Here is a 22642-nt window from a genome sequence, read left to right as displayed (position 1 = left end):
ATCAGACAGGAAGGCAAGGGCCCAAATTTGAAGCAGATGTTTGGGACGATGAGTGAGATTGGGGTGGAGACAATAGGAAGGATGTGGACCCTGCTAGAACTTCTTGTTGCTCTGACCTCCTGCCAAAGCTGAGAAAAATAGAGTGAGTGTTCCTGGTTAAATACCCAGCCGCTCCTCGTGCCAGACTTTCCTGGGCCTCAGTCCTCAGAGACTCTGGCTCTGCTTCCAGAGTTCTCCATATTCTTGTGCCAACCACTATATTGGCCCTCTATTTGCCACACTGAGCCCCTAAACCCAGCCTTACTCCCAAAAGTCAGGACTGAAATTTTGCTACTTTCCCCCTCCCCCATAGCTAATCCACAGTAACATTTATGAAGCCAAAACTCAAGATATGGTCTGACAAAAGAGATTTGTGCTGACTTGTGTGTGAGAGGCTGTCTGGAAGACATAGCTTGAATGCCAAGACAATAGAAATTTCAAGGTTTGCGGGGATAATAGGTCAGAAATGTTGAAACCAGAATCACTGTGGTGTCTGCAAATGGCAGTTGCTGCCCCGCCCCTTTCTACAGTGTCTTGGGAGCTGCACACGAGCTTGCCAGGATCCAAAATATTCATCTAGGCTGGTAGAGTGGCTCAAGTGGTAGAGCACCTGCCTGGCAAACATTAAACCCTAAGTTCAAAGCTCAGTTACCACCACCACCACCAAAAAAAACTGTTCATCACTGTGACTGGGCTATCAAGTACTAGACCTGTAGAACAGCTAATTTCACCACTTTGACTTCCTAAGAAACACAAGTTGGCATTATGATAAAAAATTATAACGCCTTTGGGAAAGAGAGAAATCCCTTCCGGAAAGGAAGCATCAAGATCTTGTTTTCCTTAAGCAGTGCCTGACAGAGGACCCATCCAGCTGCAATCCAACTCAGAAATGGGGAATCAACCATCGGATCTGTCCAAACCCCAGAGGAACTCTGCAGCACACAGCAGAGATAACCAGGAACTCATTTCCTGGATTTAACATTAAGGAAATTGGAGTGAAGCTCAGTGTTTCCACTCATGGTGGTCACAAAGCAACTTCATGGCTCTTCATAGAATTGTTTGTTTCTTCATGCCTTTGAATTTATTGGAAATGGCACTAGACTTTCCTCTGCCATCCCGATTATTCTGAATCAGTACCTTTCTGAGTGCTACTAATGTTGAAGATAACTCCCTCTCCTCATCCATCCATGATTTTAATTTCATTCACTGAGCTTCAGGCTACTAGCCAGTCTCCCTCTGCCAAAGTCAACACTTAGGTCTGCTTTGTGGCCTGTCCCAGGACCTGGTTAGGTGATAGCCTATTCATGCCACCATGAGGGACTTGCTCCTTGGGTCTCTTTATTTGGAATCCATCTTTCTTCTCTGGAAAGCACAACTTTTGTGAAAGGAGCTAGATATATTTCACTTGCAGCTGTTACTCTATAATATAAAAAGTCCCCAAACAAACAGAAATGTTCCTCCCCTAAAAGTAAACAGGAATGAAACTATGGGAGCAGGTGCTGAAGCCTCAGGGAAAGGAAACTAAGGGAAATGAATTATGTCTGTTTCCCTATGAAAGACTGTGAGGTGCTCAGAGGCAGGGGTCACATTTTATCTTGTGTTCCTACCTCCTTGCACAGTGCCCCATACATAGGAAACAAATGCTGAAATGTAGAGATGCACAGAACTAAAGGAAAAAAAGGAGGCCACAAATCCAGTGATGGAACAGAAATGCCAGATTTGGAGGGGCAAGGAGGTACATTTATAGGAAATGAAATGAAGACCTGAAGTAGGATTAGACCTAGAGACTAGATGGGACCCTAGTATATAGTGATGACACATATATAACCTTCCTCTCACACAATAACATTTTGTTTTCAGCATAGCATAAAAGTCATCAAAGGTTCTCTGCTAGCTTGCAAATTCTCTGATATCACTGACTTCACTAATAAGCAAACCAAGGAATGCCTTGGCAACTCCTCTGAGTGGGAGTTCTGGAGAGAGGGAAGGTACATGTTGGTCTGTGGAGGATGGGAAGGTTTAGACAGATTCCTTCTTGTGCAAATCCATACTGCAAGTGAAGTGGGAGGGTGGAGAAACAGTGACTTTATCCTGCAGAGGTACAGAAACCCTTCACTATGAGAAAGATAGTTCAATATAATCTTGTTTGGGGGAGAGATAGCTCCCTTTAATTCTGGCATTCTTAAAAGTGTTTGCTTCCTCAGTGAGATGCTTACCAGGAATTTGGCCCTTACCAATTGGTGTTTGGTGCTTTTTCATGTAAACAAAGCAGAGAAACAAGACATTTATTCAAATGAGTCTTTTCCTATAGACTTAGTTATTAAGAGATAAACATCAGGTTATTGTGTCTGACCTCATTCTACTAATTCCATTTGCATGTGACATAGATTTCCCATCAAAGTGGAAGTATTAAAATTTCAGGATCCTCTCCCCCAAATCCTCAAGGGTGTGTTGTGTTTTTTACGAGAGATTCATTTAAACTTGAAAGTCTCTTCACTCAAGTCATTAACTGGTATTCTACAAAACTTTGTCCATGCAAGATTTTAAAGCCACTGCTAATAGCTGCAACTCTTAAAAGCTCTTTACCCTAGATAAGCTCTTCTCCTCATCCATCCTAAATCTCCAAGTGACTGGTAGGTAAAACAAAGTATAAAGTGTTCATCTGTCACACACAGCATCACCAAGTGAATATGAGGAAGTCAGCAAGCACTGGTGGCCCACTGCCTGGGCTCACTCTCAGTCTAAACTAATCTACAAGAGACAAACCAGAAATGTGGAGTTTGGGCTTTGACAAAAAACAGATCGGTGTTCAAATAGAGCCCTACTGCTTACTAGCTAAGGAACCTTGGCAGTTACTTATCCTCTGTTCCTTGTGCAAAATGGAGAAAATAAGACATACATTGCAGGGTCATTGTGAATTTAAGACCATATACGTTAAAATTCTTTACAGGAAGAGCTCAAAAAAAAAAAATTGAAAGCTATGGGCTGGCGGAATGGATCAAGTGATTGAGCACCTGCGTAACAAGCATGAGGCCCTGAGTTCAAAGTCCAGTACCACCCCTCCCCCCAAAAAAAGATAGCTATTATTACTATTCAGTAACCAGGCAAGTTAAGAAAAGTCAGGGTAAATTATCTACCACGTGACAGGTCTGAGATGCATCCCCCTCAAATACCTCTTCTGGCCTTTGGAGTGTCCTATCTTCTGACTAGGTATTCTTCATAGGTGTTTGGGCCTTGTTTTGAATACCCACATTCTCTATAGCCTGATAGACAGGCAAGGTGGGAAAAGAGTACCACCTGCTTGGAATTTCCATACCACTCATACTAATCACTTAAACAGCCCCCAGATCCATGTAGCCTCCTGCTGTGGAAACAAGCCTTAGGCCATGGTCAATATGATATCACAAATACTACCTATATATAGGAAGATTTTTTTCAAAGAGCTCGATATTATTTTCTTATTTAGTGGCATTATTTCATTGGTCAGGAAAAAAGGTTGTCTTATCCAAGGCTGAATGTTGGGAATTAAAAAATAAGATCATTGAAACAAATCAATTCATGGCTCTCTATCCTTCAAGAGTGCCATTCTGCACATCTGATGCAAAAGTGTCCAAGGGCATCTTTGAGAAAACACCAAATGGAAGGAGATGCCTGTGCTACAAGGGGTGGTGGAAGTCTAGGGACACTAAGGTCAGAAACAAGACCCCTAGGTTCTTGTCATCAGGATACAACATCTGGTCAAGGGCAAAATAAGGTCTGCCTGTGTATTCCAAGATTGACTTCTTCCTAGGGTCATCTAAAAGATGAGGTCCTAAGACCTTGCTCACTCAGAAATTTGCCTGGTTTGCCAGCTGAACTTGGTATAAGGCATCAAAGACTACAAGGCTGTGGTGGCCTGCTTACTGGTAACTCCAAGGAAGTGGCAATCACATCAACAGGCCCCATCCTGAGGAAACCAACATCTCCCTAAAGGAAGGCTGCAAAGGGAACAGGTGATTAGATGCTATGGTTCTGTACCTACCCTAAAGGTACCAGCATAGTCACTATCCTGTATTTAAGAAGCTGCTTCTGCTGGCTGGTATTGACAAGGAAGTGCTATACTAACAGCCTGGACAACTTTGCTTAAGCCATCTCTATAAACCATTCCTTTGTTCTCCAGAGAAACAAAAACTAAAAAACAAAACCAAAATTAAGCTCTCCAATAACTTTGGGTTGCCTTTCTGTTATATAGTGTTAGAAACACTAGCCCATTCCACAATTCTTGAAGCAATTTAGTATTAAGTCATTTTCAGCAATACTCCGCTTATATGATATTCAAGAATACTGCCCTGCTGACCATCAGAGAGAATCACAAAGTTAGACCAGATTACAAAACCTGCTCAGGAGTATCCAATTTAGAATATCGGGAGGAAATCTTTACAGAAAGACCTATAGTCTTAAAATATAATTAATCAGATTCAGCATCAGGAATATGGACTAGATTCTCACGGGAAAAAGGTGGTCTCAAAAGACTTTTAAGCTGGTGGTGTGGCTCAAGCAGTACAGCATATGCCTAACAAGCTCAAAGCCCCGAGTTCAAATCCCAGTACTGTCAAAAAAAAAAAAAAAACTTTTTTTTAAAAAAAAGTCTTTTTTTAAAAAAAAGACTTTTAAAACCAATTTTGGGGGCTAATAATTATTATGGAGAAACTGATCTTATCAAGAGATTGCGTGAGCTCCCCACACCTGTGACTTTGTGAATAAGCTGTTTGAAAGTACATTGGTGAAATCATTATTTTTTAAGTCAGGATAGTCACTGCTTTCTAGGGATGTTATCTGCAATACTGCAATGTTTCATTTCTTGACCTGGATGGTGGCTAGATTTTTTTTAAAAAACTATTTGTGAATTGTACATCCTATATACCTTTTTTTATAATTATATTTCAAAAATTTTTAAAGGAATTTATTTTGTAATAAAAGTATTACTGAAAATCTGTTATTGATCTACTACGCCTGAGGGTCTAGGTGAAACCAAAGTAGAGACAAGCAGCCCTTCAGCCACCTGCTGGAGAGGCTCTATTCAGTTCCAAGGAAAGGGTAGCAGGACCAAGGTATAACAAACTCCATCTGCAATGGCTCAGGGGTGATGGTGTAAGAGAGGCTGAGGCTAGTATTTATTGTATTAATTCAATAACAATCCAACCAACCTTTTCCATCTTGGTAATGACTTCATGATGGGCTGAAATCACTTGATAATTAATATTCAGAGTGACCCACTCAATTCCATAGAAGCAGCAAGTGAAAAGACTGTAAATAACCTAAAAATAAAGTTAGAAAAATAAAACATCTTTTCTTTCAAAACCATTATCATTCGAGGAGTTTGATGAGAGCTGGTGGAGTAGCTAAAGTGGTAGAACACCTGCATAGCAAGCATTGAGGCCCTGAGTTCAAGCCCCAGGGCCACAAAAAAAGAGTTTGATGAGTAGGAATAGAATGAATACACTAAAAAAAAAAAAAAAAAAAAAAGTTTTCAAGCTAAGACTCCAATTCACTAGATCTGGAAGGTTGAGGCAATAATTTGTATTTCTGAAAAACAAATTCCAAAAGGGATTTTTGCTTTGGTTGTCCAGACTAAGAACCAATGTTGATTTGAAACCATGATGATTTCCCCCAAGTAAATCATGGTCCCTAATTTTTCCTTTTAGGCCCAAATCAAAGGTCTAGTTTTATCTCTGTCAAGCTTACCTTGGCTGGAAAAGAACTGGTACTACCTGCAACCCTCAAAGTTTTTAGGAGCAGTATTTTTGTTTGACATACCCAAAGTCCTTGAGATGAAGAGTAAATGTGTGATTATATGAAAATCAGCAGGCTATACATTGAAGTGCTAACAGTGGTTACCTTTGGAGTAGGTGACTCAGCCTTGTACTTTTCCTTTTGTTGTTTTTTTATGGTTTTGTTTGAGGTAGGGTCTCACTAGTTGCTCAGGCTGTTCTGAAACTTGTGGGCTCAACTAATTCCACAGGGTTAGCCTGCCAAGTAGCTGGAACTATAGGCATGCACCATTAAATCCAACTTCTTTATATTTTTTTCTTATTTCTAAATTTTCTATGCTTAATTTCTTATATAGTAAAACAACAAATTAATCTTTAAAGACTGGTAATAGATATTCTTTGTTCTTGCCAAGCCAGTTTTCTCTTCAGGGCTTGAACATAAACACTTGTCCCACCAGACAGCTATCTGGAAGAATGAGCAGGGTAGCCCTACCTGGTCCTATGGACAGACATTAGGGACAAACAAGGGCTCTGGATGTACATTCTAGTCAAAGAAAACTGATTCCTGTTTCCAAGGAAATTACCGGGGAGGTGCAAAATTGTATCTACATGGATATGTTTCTATAAGGAAACTTCCCATCTTTGATTCAGCCCTGTATCTCACTGAAAGCAATAATTTCCTCCTCAGTTCTTTCTTTAGACATTTGTTTATTTACTATACAAAATATTTACATCACCAGCTACAAACATCTGGTCCTTTCACCTGGCCTGACAGATACGCAGCAAGGCTTGCTCTCTGCCAAATTTCTACAACCATACCGACACTCTACTTGGTGTTCAATTTGTATCTGGTTTCCTTCAAGAACACAAAGAGGTCAGGAGGGTAGCTGGCCTCCCAAGTACCTAGGCCACAGGAGCATAAATAAAAGAACTGGCCAAAATAAAAAACATGAATAGAAAAACTGTCCAAGAAACAATACTCTCCTTCTCTCCAACATATTATACCTTTTCCACACACTGGTTAGTACCGAAGCACAATTAAAAAAAAAAAAAAAGATAAAAGAAAAGGCCAAGAGCAGCAGATACTTTTGAATAGAGTTAGGAGAGAAAGAGTAAACCGGAAATAGGAAACCACAACAGTACCAAAGGGCTTTGTTGAACAAAGACTCTGGAGCTGAAGGACCACCCTGGGGATGCAGCTGCCCTAGCTGGGCTGCAATGGTGTCTAGGATACTGTGAAAAAGTTCATGACTAGAGTTTAAAATGTAAATCAACTCAGCCCCTAGCATCAGTCTCTGAAGGTCTGCTGGAGGGGAGAATGAGGAATCCAGAAGAGAAACAACTGCCCAAAACATCCGAGTCAGCTCATGAGCTCATGTACCCCAGCTGGAGGCCCCATCAGGGCCCAAGGAGCAATGACTGTACATTTCCTATAGGGAAAATGTGGGAAAGCAGCAGCACCTTGTCCTGGTCCCTGAGAAGAGCAGTGACCATGTGGCATGGAGGATCCTGGGGGTATAGAGGCCCTGATGCAGGATCCCAGACCCCAAGGATAAGTGAGGTCAGCACCCATGCCAAGAAAAGACAAATGATGCCTGCAAAGGAATGAGGTCAGGCAGAAACTGTAGCAGCTCAGCAGGGCTTGTTCCTCATGGTCCCTGGGAACAGGAGGGCTCAGACATGCTTCCAAGAGGCCAAGGCATTGCCACAAGTCCTGCCTTGTCTCAGGACTCTGTGTACTTGCTGGTTTTGGCAATAAAGATGGCTTGTAATATTCTCAGAGTGCCCCGTTGGGAATGGTGGCTTGCAGCAAAGCCTTCTCAAAAACAGAAATTTGGGAAGTCCATATGATTTTGAGCCTTAAAACTGTTTTCATTCAAACAGCAATGAAAAGGGATGCCGTCATCTTCCAAGAGACAGTGGCAGGTTCTCTTCAGCCATCACTCAATCGTGAACCTAATATACCTTCCTCCCTCCTTGGTTCCCCTTCCTGGTAACTGATGGAGTGAAGGGTAGTACCTGGGATGGCTAGATGTTTACTGCCTAACCTATCTCCATGTCTGTTCCCAGAGTGGTTAGAGCACACGGACCTGTAATCACTATTCCCTTGTTTCAGTGCTGCCAGAGAACACCAAGCAAAGACAGTGAGGAATTGCTGGCATGCTATTTTTACTGTCCCAGTCCTCTGCTACTGGTATCTTCAGTAGAACACTAAAGACTTCCCAGCTCTTAACAGACTGCATAACTTGGGAGGTTAGTGGTTAGGCACAGCCTCAGTGCAAAGAATAAGCTCAGGGAAAAGCTCAGTAGTCTTCAAGTCAGTCACATGTTTGGATATGCCCCTCAACCGAGGGGAGAATCACACCCAACACTGGAGGCTACAGCCCAGCTGTCCTTTACATTCTTCAGTCTGACAGCTTTTCTCACTGGCTCAAATTCAAGAAAAAGCTCAGAGTTCTTTATGGATTAACAATCATTTCCAGAAATGCCTGCAGGGAAAGTACCATTTTCAGTTCTGACACAAAGAGATCCTTTTGTGCTATCAGTTCTCTTTAGAGGTAATCCAGTGCCATGTCTTTTTTTGTGCCTGCCATTATGTGGGAGGACAAAAATCAAAGATTTCTTGTGGGGGTCACTTTCCATCTGTGCTTCTCCTGGCTGCTGAGGAAAAGAGGCGATCCAGACACCCAGGAGAAGGGCTCACGTGCCAGTCAAGTAGTGAGGGCAAAGAGGGTGCCTCCAAGGAGTATCAGCAGAGGGCGCTGGACTTAAGGCTCTCGGCATGCCAGCTTCCCCACAGAGCTGAGCCCTGCATATAACCCCCTCAGCCACTGAGGCAGATGGAGTTACTGAGATCTTCAAAGGACCAAATGAAATGAGAGCAGCATGGTCCTCTTCTATGACTGACTGGAGAGCTCAGATTACATCCCATGTAAAAGTGCCTGTGGGCAGGGAGGAGGTGAGGTAAGGACAAGGCTCACAGGTGATAAAATACTCCAGACATAGGGTAGGAGCATGCGGTATCTTCTGGCTGATGGTTATATGTGTTAGAGTCAGTGGTTGTGTCTGTAATGAGTGCCCAGATGCTCCAGAGAGCATGGGTGCCAAGCAGATGATAGGACAAAAGTCAGAGCATGCCAAAACCCTCACAACCCTCGCTGATTGCCAGCTGCAGCATCCTGTGCACTTCTTCATAGGAGTCATATGTAGGGAGGCACAACTGGTTAAAACTGGAAAGCAAAGGCAGAAGTGATTAACTCACACAGGCAAGGGCTAGAAAGATAATCCCCCACAGGGCATGCACTGGGTGCTCAGATACCTACCATGTGTGTGCAGTAGGTAGTGTGCTATGGGTTGGGGCAGCAATAATCTGAAATGATGGACAGAGAGCAGCAAAGCCTCCAGGTGGTAGCTGAGAAGAGCCGGTTGTGAACTGAAGCAGTCGAGCCAACTCCTCTTGTGTCAGACTGGAAACCACAGTCCAAAACCATCTCATGACCTGGTAATGAATAGTTCAAGGCTAGAATCACACATGTGCAGCCTAGGATATTGATCCTTAGGAGAAGGGACAGGATATTTTGAAGTAAGGATATCCTCCCATTTACATTTCTATGAGGACACAGGTAGGAATGATCAGAGTTGACAACCTTGCAGGAATTTACATTGTCACTTGGGTTATCTAGTGACTAGTTACATAGTCAGGAGAGTTATCACTAATGGCTACTAGCATTTCCAATTTATTGCTCCTGTGGTAGTCAGCATGACAGCCCTTATGGCTGTCCAGAGTTCCTTCTGCCTGGACAACCATCTGTCTTCCTCTTCCTCACATATACCATTTTTTTCCTAGTCAAAATGCCTACTTCTTTGACTCCTCTACTTTTTTCTTCTGAAACTTTCCATATAACACAGCACAAATCCATCTAAAGAAAGTTTGGCTCATTACCTTTTCTCTGAAATGCCATGAACCACCAACAACCACAGCATGGGCTTTGAAGTCAGACACACTGATGTCTCCAGTCCCACACATCAGCAGCTGAAAAAAGACAAGCAGATGTTACTAGGATAGTCAGAGGGACAAAAACATAAATACAGATACTATACAGCCAAAATTACCTGCGTTGATAAGCAAATACAGAATAAAAACAGAAGGTGAGGGCTCAATGCAGAATACCACTTCAGGAAAATCAACTGCAACAGGCCAATGGATCCTACCCAGTATTGTGAAAATCATACAACTTAAAAAAAAAAAAAAAGATAGATGCTTATGACCCTACCCCAGATGTACTGAATCAGAATCTCTAGGGATAGATTATGAGCTTGTATAATTTCAAAGTTTCCCAGGCGTTCTGATGAGCACCCCAAATTAAGAACTGCTACTATGGATTCTTTTTTAATTAAAACAAAGGTCAAAAAAGGAACAAAGTATATACTGATAGCCTGTTCTGGCATACTAGAATAGGTATTAGCCTAGGAATACTAGGGAGCAAAGGCAAGCCCTTTCCCTAGACCCATTTATGAATTTCTTAGATGGCCTTTCCTTTTCTTGGGATCCATTCTCTTTTATGCACTAACTTTCCCTATGTTCCCTTCAGCCATACCTCCACTTGATCAGATAAAGGTACGCCAAAAAATGAGAACATTAATGACAACAGAGCCCTAAACATCTTGTTGATGTCCCAATTTAGTTCAGGATCCAGCATATTACTTAGGAGACTGTGAGTACCCATCCAAGATCTGTAAAGAATGATACCTCCTAATCAAGAGACAAGAAAAGTCCAAATTCAGCATCAGGAGTCTTGGCGCATTCAAGAAGAACTTTCTAAGCTAATGAGTAACTAAGAGTAGGACATGAAACAACTGTAAAAGACTGCATCCTTCCTTTCTACTCATTTTTAAACATTGTTACAAATTCTTTGTTTCATGATAAAATATCCTCAGTCACCAAAATGATAGCTCTAGGTCAGAGATCTATTAAGAAATTTTAGGCTGAATATGAAGAATTCATTTTGTTTAGATTTTACATCTGAAGATACAAAAGGTGATGGAAATTGCAGAAGACTTTGATTCTTGTTCTCAAAGACAATTCAGCAAATAAGAACCTCCTCCTTACAGGAAATATTTTGCAGAAACACACTCCTCATAAAAGCTATGGGAAGTTAAAACTAATAACTTGCACTATATGTACCATCTGTGAGAAGCAAATAAAGACAAACTGATTTTTTCTTCTCCATACGTGATATAGACTTTAATTTGGCTAATTAAGAATTATTTACCATCTTATAACCACTTTTTGGTTATTACAGGATCAGGATCTAAAATATGAACATAGTTACTACACACATGTAAAAATGTCCAAAACTTTGAATACAGTCACATCTTTTAATTTGTCTCCTTCACTAGAATATAGCCCCATAAGGGTCAGAACTTTGTCTTATTCATTGCTATTTCCCCAGTATCTCAACATGTACATATACAGGGCATATTCAATATATACCTGAACAAATACAGCCTATTATCCCTTTAAATGTTCTAAGCCTTATGAAGACTACATGATACAAATATTCTTTACTACTCAAATCAGTACCAGTATTTGATGAATAAATGAATATTAATTATTATTCTCTTCACAAATAATTATTTACTGCTCTCTGACCTTTTATACTTTAATTTTAAAAAGCTGAAGAAAGCATCAATGAATGGAAGAGTGACAAAAGCAAACTGAACTCTTGCATAAAGGGCTTTCCTACCACACCTTGTAACAGAAGGTGCTGGTTCCCATAGGCTCTTGAAACTTAAATTCTAAGTACTTACCTCCAGCTCGTTCTCATCAAAAATAGCCAAAAGGTTCTCAGGGACCAACTCATTCAAGCCTAAAACAAAGTAGCCAAGTTAAAGCCATACCCATACCATGGATTACAGGTATTTTAACTTCAAGGCCACTAGAAGACAGGACCCCACCTTTTAGAAAATGTTCCACCTCCTCCTTCACTTGACTGGCCAGCCGATACTGGGCCAGCAAGTTTAAATAGAAGATTTTATTTGCATTGGTGACTGGGGTTTGAGCTCCACCTGTCATAAGTTCTACAACCTGAAATAGGAGGCAAAAGACAGATAAGGAGAAGTTGTGGGTGGTGATTATAAATGCTATCTGCCTGTTATGTTTAACAAACAACATAACTGAACTCTACCAGTGTCAGCCACAAGTTTCTGTTGTGAATTCAGTTTTTTAACATACTTACTTTTATTTTTCATTACTAATCTCCTAACACTACTGCCATATTCTATTAGCTACTATTTTCTGAAGTGGGTGTTTGGGTGAGGTTTTCTCTGATCTGGCGAAGTAGTGCTGATATAAGCAACAGGAAGATATTACAGGTCCTTGTTAGCAATATTTTAACCTGTCATCCTCAACTAAGCCACCACTAACCTCTCCTCTTTTTATGTCTCTTGTTCCCATACGTTTTTCTACTACCAAAGTGAATCAACTGAAACTTGGATCCTAATTTTACCCCTGATGCTAACTTGCTACAAAACATATTTGGGCCCCCAATTTTCCTATCTGCAAAGAAAAAGATGAACAAGCTATATAATTCTCAAGTATAATCATATCTCCTTAACAACTACTTGGGGGTATTTGAAGAAGCCCTGAAACACAGCTTAAAATCATCACCTTGAAAAATTTGTGTATGGTAATGAGAGTTGTCGCCAAAGGTGAATGAAAGCCTCCAAGAGTTGCAAGATCAGATTTTAAGGTCTTGATAACAGCATGCTGGTTCATTTCAATGGGGTTAATGTGAACATTAAAACTTAATAATTTATTTTTTAGTCTATTAAATAGAAATACTTGTTCTTATAACATAAATATCCAGAATTACACTAATAATATAAAAAACTGTATTTTATAATTTTTAATCCATGGAGAATTCTTGCTGCAGAGTATACTATCCTACTATCCTTGGACCTAAGGACTAATTCCTCAAGTTATATTGGCTCAGGAAAAGACTGACCCCCCAAAAATATAAAGACCAACACCTGGCAATCCTATAATTTTCAGAAAGGATATCTGACTATGAGTAGAGTGGTACTACCAGCCACAACTTTCAAGCATTGCTACTTTGCTTTTAATTATGTACTACAACTCTAGCTTCATTATTATTTGATATTGTTTAAATCCAAAATGTAAACAGAAGCACATTTGCATCAAAAATATTTCTAGTCAATAATTTCCTCAAAAAGTTTTAAAATGTGCAGGCATTGTGTTAAAATAAGAATCAGCTATATCACAACTGCTAGTTGTTGATATAGACATGACTAGGCTAAAACTGGGAGTGGAAGGTACAGCTCAGTAAAAGAGTATGTGCCTAGCATGTGTGAGGACCTGGGTTCAAATCCAGTGACCAAAAAAAGTGAGGGAGGACTGAGATCATAAATTGTGGGATGCAATTCAATATGAATGCCACCAGCCACGGGTATTTAAATTTAAATTAACTAAAGTAAGACAAAATGAGTCGTTCAGTTACCTGTAGAAACTGAACATGTTTTGGATACCTGACAGATAACAAATTTAGAGTTTTTCCATTACTGCAGAAAGCTCTATTGAACAGTACTGCTTTAGAGAAAGTTGAGGAGCAGGGACCCACAGATTTTGTTCCTTTTTCTCACCTTATCCAATTGACCTGATTTGCTATATTTCTCTTCTGCAAAGACTAGCTCCATTTCACTCATGTCATTGTTAAGGATAAAACAAACTTTGGATTTGTAGAATTCTGGGTCATCTGTTTCAAAGTACTGAGGAGACAGAAAGACACAAAACAGAACATGAATACACTTTTTTCCTAGAAATGAAATTTGTAACTGCTTGGAACCACTTATCTCTTCAACCTTAAGAATAACTGGCTCAGGTGGAGAGATCTCAAATTAATGCTCAGGCAGCCTTAGTAGAAATGTATACCTAAGATGTTACCTTATAATGCATACGCAGTCCTATGATTTGGGCCAGGAAAGAACGGGTGAAACGAGCACGGACCAACTGCTTATAGGCTCCTCCTAGAGAGGACTCATAGAGACACTTCCCCACTAGCCGCCCTGCAAACTCATACATCTTCAGGCGCAGATGAGCTGGGCGATTAGGGTTGGGATGCACCTGTCAAAGGAAGAAATTGAAAGGCCTTAGGCCATTTTTCATCAAACCTAGTTCTGAAAAGACCCTCCATCACTAACCCCATGTGCTACAGTTTGGATCTGAAATGTCTCCCAAAGGCCCATGTGGTAACTATTTGGTCCCAATTCATGGTGCTACTGGGAGGTAGTGGAATCTTTAAGAGGTGAGCCTTGTGGAAGGTTTCAGGGGAAAGGGAAGTGGGAGGAAGGCATGGCCTTGAAGAGGAGTACAGGGCCCTGGTCTCTTCCTCTTTCTTTCACATCCCAGCCATGAGGTGACCAATTTTATCATATGCTGCCATCATGATGTACTGCCTCACTACAGGCCCAAATGCAACAAGGCCCACCAACCAAGTGACTATGGGCAGAAAGTTCCAAAACTGTGAGCTAAAATAAACTAATTTTTATAAGTTAATTAACTTACGTATTTGTTACAGCAATGGAAAAATAATATATCATGCCAAGAAAACAAAAACTTCAGCATAAGGGTTTGAATAGCATTAGTCTTTTGGTAGCTACCAGTGAAAGATTAAAGTAACTGAAGGATAAAGGGCAGGTGGACTTTTAGTTAAGCTGAAGACTCTTGTATTAAGTTTGCAGTCCCTGGCTGAGTATGGAAATTAATCAATGGATAATATGATGCCTTTCCTTAAACTAAAAGAAGCCACCGTCTACTTCTCTACTATTGACATCTCTACCTAGTCAAAGATCTAATACAGAAATTAATTGCCCCAGGCATGTTTTGAGAAAATAGCTTAATTATTATAATAGAGTAGTCATTGCACTATAATGTTTTTTATTCAAATATTCAACTATCTGTATCATCTCTTATTTTGTAGATGAAATAATGAAGGCAAACTGATTAGCTCACATTGTAAACAGCAAATTAAGAATGGCATGGGTTGTCAGACTCCCAGGTCAGTTTCCTAACTTCAAACTCTTGTTTATTTTTTTAAACTAATTATAATATAATCCACATTTTCCACCCAACCCATGGGGAAGTCACAGACTCACTAATGCTTGGTTGTTGTCACTGAACCGGGTGAAGAGCTGACTGGTGGTATCAAACAGTGCTTTGCAGATTAGCTCAAACCATTCCCGGCGAGGCCCTCCCCAGTCCAGAGCTGAAAAGTATAATGAAAATAAAAAGTGACTCTGGCCTATCTCCTCTAATCATTTTTGTTCCTTTAGTTGTCATTTTACACCGACCACATACTACTTTAATATTTCTTCATTATAAATATCTAAGTGATATTCTGATCTCTAAGCTAATGGAAACACAAGAGATCAGAGATGCCAGGTAATGGACATTCTCAGAGTTCTGCAATGGTTACTCTGTTCTTCTGGTTCAAACTCTACAGCTCACCCTTCAGTCCTATCTCTGCTTTACAAGCTTCATCATTCCATCTGGCCAGTAAACACTATCCTTTTTTTTTTTCTTGACTCATGGAAGCTGGGTTGTTTTATGGGACAAGAGAGGGTTGTTTTGTTTTTTTGTGGAAGGGGAGAAAAAGAAAGAATAGAAGTAGGGAAGAGAATTAAAGGGATGAAATGAGATTTCAAAACTGACCTTCTTCATCCTGGAAAACCACTTCAAAGTTCTTGCTCCAATCTGAAATGGAGAAATTCCTAGTGGCCTTCAGAGACTGAAAAGCAGGGAAAGGAAGGAAAATGTTAGGTAGTCACTCTACCACTTGAGCCACTCCTCCAGTCCTGAAAGGAAGGAAATTGTAAGAACATTAGCTGGCATCCCTTGGATCCCAAACAAACCCAAGAGCACTGCCATTGCCTGTTGAACTAAATACTACTACATGGAGGAGATGTATTGCTCACAAGCCGTCTTATATTTAAATGCACCTATCTTTCTCTCACATAGGTTTTAAGAAATAAGGCAAGATAGGCATTGTGGTATGTACCACATTTTCCACCCACCCATGGGGAAGTCACAGACTCACTAATGCTTGGTTATTGACACTGAACCAGGTGAAGAGCTGACTGGTGGTATTAAAACAGTTCTTTGCAGATTAGCTCAAACCATTCCCGGCAAAGCCCTCCCCAGTGCCTGCAATCCCAGCACTTGGAAAGCTGAAGCAAGAAGACCTCATGTTAGAGACCAGCCTGGACTACATAGTAAGACTATTAACTTTAAAAAAAAATAAATCTAATTTGTCTTTATGTCATCACTTTGTGGGAAAGTTGATGTTGTTTGTGCTTTAATCTCCATTTTATTAATGAAAAAATTCTTGAAGCTAAGTAAAACAATGACTCAAGTAAGTAACCTGTAAGTAAGAAACAAAGGCATCCTGGTTTTCAGTAAAGTATAGACTATCTACTAGACCTCGTTATCCACAAGGTGAAGTTCAGACAGGGAGTCACGCCCCACAGAGAGTGTGGCTGAGAAAAGGGGTTTCCAGTCACACCTACCAGAGCCAAACACCACAAATGCTTTCTGGACAGGCACCAAGCCTTCTCATTCTTGGGGAATGTCAGACACATGCCAGTGTCTGTGTGGTGGAGACAGACACACATCAGGTGTTCCTTTTCCATCAGACCATAATGACAACAAAAATCACTTCCTGTAATCCAACAAGAGCTCTTCTATTCCAGGGATTCAATAACAAGGAAATTTCTTCTGTAGCCACCACTTCTACCTCCTTACATAGGAACTAGTTCACCATAGACCTGAAAACCAATGTGTCATCTAGTCTCCCCTCAGTTATATACCTCCAATAATCAGAAAGGCACAAATAGGCTCTGACAGCTATATTTAAAGACAGAAATTTACATTTCATAAAAAAGATAATCTGCAGGACATGGGCCAGGTGCAGTGGCTCAAGCCTGCAATCCTAGCTTTTCCAGAGGCAGAGATTAGGAGGACCAAAGTTCAAGGCCAGCCCCCGAAAAAGTTAGCTAGACCTCCATTCTCAACCAATAAAAGCTGGACATGGTGGTTTGCACATGTCATCCTAGCTACACAGAAGTGTAAACAGGAGGATAATGATTCAGGCTGGCATGGGCATAAACATGAGACTCTATACAAAAAATAGCTAAAGCAAAAAGGGCTGGGGGCATGACTCAAATAGTAGAGCACTAAAGGCCCCAGTACTGCAAAACAACAACAACAAAAAGATAACCTGCAAGATATAACTGAATGGTAAAGAAGTTCTTAGTTGGAGAACTGCGGCTTCTGTTGACAAAGATGAAACTTTACCCACCGATTCCAACAAGGCGTGTCTGCTGACCTTCAAGGTGACTTTGGAATGTGGTCTTTTCATATGTACCTGCCGAAGCTCTCGCTGAAAAAAGTTCACCTTGTCCTGAAAGGTCTCAGAGCCTCCTGAGGAGCAGCAAGACTCATCATGATTACCTTTCAACAGACAAGTATGGAATCCCACCTTTCCACCTTCATGACCCAGGGGAGCTGGGGTTTCTACCTTCCCCACCAGAATCCCCATCCAACCTTACCGATGTTCTTATGCAGTGAGCGGATAAAAGTGGCTGCTAAAATGTTCCTCTCCTTACAGCTGAGCTCCACAGGAGGCTGAATGCCATCATCCACCACCAATGTGAGGAGTTTATGAACAGGGTCAGGCCCAAGGTATGAAAACTAGCAAAGGAAATAAAAAATAAGTTAATCTATAAAACCCTCAAACCCAGCAAAAACCTTTCACATCACCACTCTTCTGCACCAATGGACAAAAACAAGGAAACCTGTTTTCTCTGAGTGAGTACCTACCAGGAGTATATCTCTTGCTTTTTACCTCACTGTTCTATAATTAAAGTTTTATGTGAAATTATTTGAGTCTTGGAGACTACCTTTAATTAAGGATCATAGACAACACCACAGAATTCAACAAAAAAATTTAAAAAGGGTGAAAATAGTAAGAATATACAAAATAGCAAAAACTATTACTCCAAATTGCCTGGAAGAAAGTGATTTTTATAAAATGACATAGTCAAGCCTCTGGACAAAAGTTGGGAACTATAAAAGCCCAGAAAAATTGTTTTTATTTTTTTAAAATGAATTCTTTAAATATATGAGGACACTTTTCTAAAAGAATGAGCTTAGGCACACTGAGAAAACAAGCCTAGGCCAAAATTACCATTACCCTCTCTCAATGAACTTAGTCCTGGAAACAAAAGATAACTGAAGTATTTTGAGTTTCTACTAATTACTGTTTCTACAAGTATACATCCTTCTAAAAGTTACATATTCTTTGTGCCATTTAGTGAGGAGATACTCTTTATTTGGAAACAAATCCTGTGTGCACAGGGAGAACTTCCAGAAACACCAAAAACCCTTTGGGAAAAAAAGATGAAACACCCCAGAGATGAAGCCTGATCAGCATGAAGCAGATGTAAGGTTCAACTTACTTTTGTTCCTGGGCATACTCGGAATGTGTAAAGACGCCAGGGAATGATTTTCAGGTAGAACTCCTTCACTGAGAATTGCTGGAGGATCAACATACACAAAATGAAGTGAGTGATAAATTAAAAGGTCCTATTTGGGTATTATGATTCAAATATCAGAGTCTCTACCTACATTTTTCATGACAAGTTTTTTCTTACATAGACAAAAAGGATAATTTAGTGAGTACTAAAATCAATACATCAACTCTATCTTTAAAAAAGCAAATTAAAAATACTACTCTGGCACTGTACTTTCTCACACAGAGACATGTCACAATCTTTTTTTTTTTTTTTTTTTTTTGGTGGGGGTGGGGGTGGTGTTTGAACTCAGGGCTTCCTGCTTGCTAGGCAGGTGCTCTACCACTTTGCCATTCCACCAGCCAGCCCTTTTTTGTGCTGATTATTTTCAAAATAGAGTCTGGCAAACTATTTATCCAGACTGGCTTCCAACCAGGATCCTCCTGATCTCTGCCTCCTGAATAGCTAGGATTAAAGGTATGAACTACCAGTACCTGCTACATGTCCCAATCTTCATACTCAAGCTTTATGGTAATTTTTCAATATGTGGGATCAGATTTTCCCTTTAGAGAAACATTTCACCTAGAAACAACCAAGATCTCCTTCTAGTGCTGTTCAGAGTAACTTGCTCCAAATGAGTGGACAGGGACTATCAGCAGCCCATACTGGGAAGAGGAGGCAGAAAGACAAAGAAGGGAAGAATAAGGAGGTTGGAGTGAAGTGTGGCAGGGAAGTCTCATACAAAGAACTTCAACAAAATACCTCATGTAAGGATAAAGAAGGGTCTTCTTATGTCATTTATACAAAGGGAAAAGACAATGTAATAATTTTTAGTTTAAGAAAAAAATCTCTTATCTGAACATGAGGCAGGTCAGATTTTTTTTTCTTTCTTTCAGTACTAGAAATCAAACCCAGGATTGCATGCATGCTAGGTAAGCATGCTCTTTTTTTAATCACAACTAAACATTCATTGTACTGTTTGAGAAAAGCAAAAATTGCAGAGGTATTTCAGAAGCTATAACTTTTTAAACTAGGTGAGCATTAACAACCATGGAGCTACATCTCTAGCCCCCAGATAATTTTTCTTGATTTAAAGATACTTTTCATTAAAGAAAATTTCCAACGTATATTAAAGAAGAGGGAACAGTGTAACAAACCTATATTCAGCTTTAATAATACTTGATTCTGTGCCAATCTTGTTTCATTTCTTCACCCTACCCAGTTCCCTCAGGACCATCCCTCCTACACCAAATGAAAGCTAGGTTTTTAAATGAAGAATGATACACAACAAAGCATTATAAAGTAGAACAGAATTTGAACTAGTTTTGGTTATGATATTAAAGGGATGTAATGGGATATTTCAACAAAGTTTCATTTTTTGAGGACTGAATGAAAAAGAAAATACAAATATTCAAAAGAAACTCTCTTAACACAAGGCGCCTCTGAGCTCAGGGGCTTGGGAAGTTCACCTTCTTGTCTCTGCCAAAATTTCTTTATTACAATCTTGGAGCCTGATAGAGACATCCATTTATTGTTTATTCACAAATCACAGAATGAAAGACCAAATTGTTTTGATACAGCACAAGAGACCAACAGTGATTTTATCCTTAAGGACTTGTTAATGATTAAAAGCAGCCTTTACAATCCTGAGAGCCATACCTTGAAAAATCTTCCCCAAAGCAAAGGGTAGACTGTATAGACACGCTACACAGAGTCAAGGCACAAAGAATCTCTAGGCAGGTATTCAGTCTAATCCAAAGCAAGCACCTCCAGTAGCAGAGCTGGCACAACCTTGTGCTCTACTTTAAGTAGCCTCTCTTAGCATTCCAGAAACCTTACAACTCAATGATCCTGCTCTACTGACACTCAGACTGTTACTTTATGGTTTCTGTTACCAAATGCCAATTACATGCAGGCTCAGGCAGGTAGATCTTAAGACAAGAATAGGGGTTCTGACCTTTGGTGACACATAGCAGTACACCTTCTTTGGTTTCTTCACCTTCTCAGGGGTGTGGCACTCTGAGGGTGAATCTTCATCCTCCTCCTCAACAGCAGTGGAGGGCCGGCGCTGGGAAGAGCTCATGTGCATGGGTGGAAGGTGCCATGGTGTGCTGGTACAGTTGGTAGCATTATAAAGATAAGCCTCAAAGTAAATGCTCACTCCTGAAGTGGACACATTGCGTTCAACAATATTCTTCTCATTCTCTAAAGTATAACAGGGAATAAAGTTTAAAATAAGAGTCAGTGAGGAAAAAAATCATAGTCATTTAGTACATAGAACAATAAGGGAAGTATGGCTCAAATATCAAATGTTTGTGGGGTAGGTCAGGAGTGTAAACATAAAAGGAAGAAGTGCTAGGGACAGGACTAAATCACAATTTTCAACTCACCACTAAGGACAATAATGTCAAATTCGCCATTATTGATTGGCTGATTTTGGTATGAAATGCAAGCATGGAAGCAACCACGAGAATGAAGGGTGAGTCGCAGGAACACCTGGCAAGTCTGCCTATTTGATGTCACTGACTTCTCAAATGAGACTCCAGTGCTCTCTTCTTCTTGTGGGCCAAGCTATAGGAAGAAAACAAAGCATCTCTTAACATGTATCATTTTATCTATTTGCAAGGCCATTTATTTTTTCAAAGAACTTTCCTATCTATCCTCTAATCTAAGTCTCATAATTACTGAGACAGATTCTGTCAGGTAAAAGATATAATAGCAGAGAAGTCACGGAGAAGACAAGAGATGGATGTCAATCAAAAGGAGTAAAAATGACACAGAAAGGAGCCTGCTCTTCTAGTATACAGGAAAAGGATGTCACTTACCTCATAAATGGACAAACTATAGTTGTGTTCATCTCTCAAGGATGTGGAATTGTTGGTAGGGTTGTCATACTCATCTCGGGGTACTATTTGAAGGGTATGTGGCTGCCCACATGTCAACACAAGAGTAGAAAAATGGCACACAATTTTGGTCTTGGAAGGAACCACCATTCCTGGAAGAGAAAATAGATTCTAACGTTTAGAGAGATGAGAAAGGTGTTCTTCAGTGCACAAAGACTGGCTTACTGAGTCAGAGACCTCCCAATTCCTAAGGATAATTAAAGCACTATGAAGGGAAACAGAGACATTAATTCAAATGAACTTCAAGGACTTGCTTGGAGGTTTTTTTTTTTTTTTAATAAGCTCTTAATCACTGCCAGCACTAACAAATAAAGAGAATCTGCAGGAAATGGTACTGAGAGTTATAGATATAGTGCTAGAATCTTTCAGGGAATCTATGAGTGAGGCAGACCTTAAAAATAAGGGCTGAACAATAGCAGTAACAAAAATAAAGAACATGAAAGAGGTGCAAATCTAACAAAACACACAAGACTTGTATGTTGACATAAAATATTGGTGAAGAAAACAAAAACAATCTTAAGTAAATGAAGAAATGTACCATGTTTGTGAACTGGAAGATTCAACATAATAAAAGTTGTCCACTTTCCCCCAATTGATATACAGGTTTAGCATAACTCATATTTAAATCCCAGCAAAATTATTTATAGATTGAGGAAGATGAGAAGGAGAGAAAGAAAAAGGAGGAGGAGGAGGAAGACTTTGACCCAAGTCTCACATACAAAAATTAACTAAAAATGGATCACAATCTTAAATATAAAATGTGAAGTATAAAACTTTTAGAAAAAAAAAAAGAGAAAAATCTTTAGGATCTAGACTAGTCAAGAGTTATTAGACACCAAAAGCATAAAAGAAAAAATGGATATAAGTAGACTTCATCAAAGTTAAAAACTTTGGCTTTATGAAAGACCCTGGTAAGGGGATAGGAAGAAAAGCTATGAAAAAATAGCTTTTCTTGGAAAAATATTTGCAAACCAAATATTTGACAAAGTACTAGTATGTAGAATAAATAAGGAACTCTCAAAACTCAACAGTGAAAAACCAAAAAAATTCAATTAGAAAATGAGGCAGACAGCTTTGCAAGCTCAAAGCCCTGAGTTCAAAACCCAGTCCCACCAAAAAAAAACACAAAAAGATGTAGAAACAATGGATAAATGTGGCAAATCCATACACTGGAATATTACTTGTCAATAGAAAGGAAGGACTAATTTACAGTCCAGCACAAATGAACCTTAAAAACATTAGGTCAAATATAGTCACACAACATATTTTATGTTTATATTAATATGAAATTTCCTGAGACAGCAACTCTACACAGGCAATAGATTCATGGCTGTCTAGGGCTGGGGGGGTTGGCAACAGTGA

At 39.8% G+C, this 22642-nt stretch overlaps 1 protein-coding gene across 2 annotated transcripts in view; it reads right to left on the bottom strand.

Annotated features, from left to right (window-relative positions):
• Nucleotides 1–4667: 4667 nt before the first annotated feature.
• Arel1 (apoptosis resistant E3 ubiquitin protein ligase 1) overlaps nucleotides 4668–22642 on the bottom strand; it is a 42382-nt gene continuing 24407 nt past the window's right edge. For both annotated transcript variants that reach the window (XM_074067534.1, XM_074067535.1), the window contains exons 6-20: nucleotides 21203–21372; nucleotides 20768–20948; nucleotides 20335–20582; nucleotides 18324–18401; nucleotides 17415–17556; nucleotides 17165–17286; nucleotides 15520–15595; nucleotides 14964–15073; nucleotides 13753–13932; nucleotides 13452–13577; nucleotides 11748–11877; nucleotides 11601–11659; nucleotides 9733–9822; nucleotides 9113–9288; nucleotides 4668–9019 (exon numbers count right to left, since the gene is read on the bottom strand). In XM_074067534.1, the coding sequence (XP_073923635.1) occupies nucleotides 8917–9019; nucleotides 9113–9288; nucleotides 9733–9822; nucleotides 11601–11659; nucleotides 11748–11877; nucleotides 13452–13577; nucleotides 13753–13932; nucleotides 14964–15073; nucleotides 15520–15595; nucleotides 17165–17286; nucleotides 17415–17556; nucleotides 18324–18401; nucleotides 20335–20582; nucleotides 20768–20948; nucleotides 21203–21372 (1991 nt within the window). In that variant the 3' untranslated portion in view covers nucleotides 4668–8916. The remainder of the gene's footprint in view (nucleotides 9020–9112; nucleotides 9289–9732; nucleotides 9823–11600; nucleotides 11660–11747; nucleotides 11878–13451; nucleotides 13578–13752; nucleotides 13933–14963; nucleotides 15074–15519; nucleotides 15596–17164; nucleotides 17287–17414; nucleotides 17557–18323; nucleotides 18402–20334; nucleotides 20583–20767; nucleotides 20949–21202; nucleotides 21373–22642) is intronic.

This window comes from Castor canadensis, chromosome 3, assembly GCF_047511655.1.
Source record: "Castor canadensis chromosome 3, mCasCan1.hap1v2, whole genome shotgun sequence".
NCBI lineage: Eukaryota > Metazoa > Chordata > Mammalia > Rodentia > Castoridae > Castor > Castor canadensis.
This window is presented reverse-complemented; position numbering and strand designations above follow the sequence as displayed.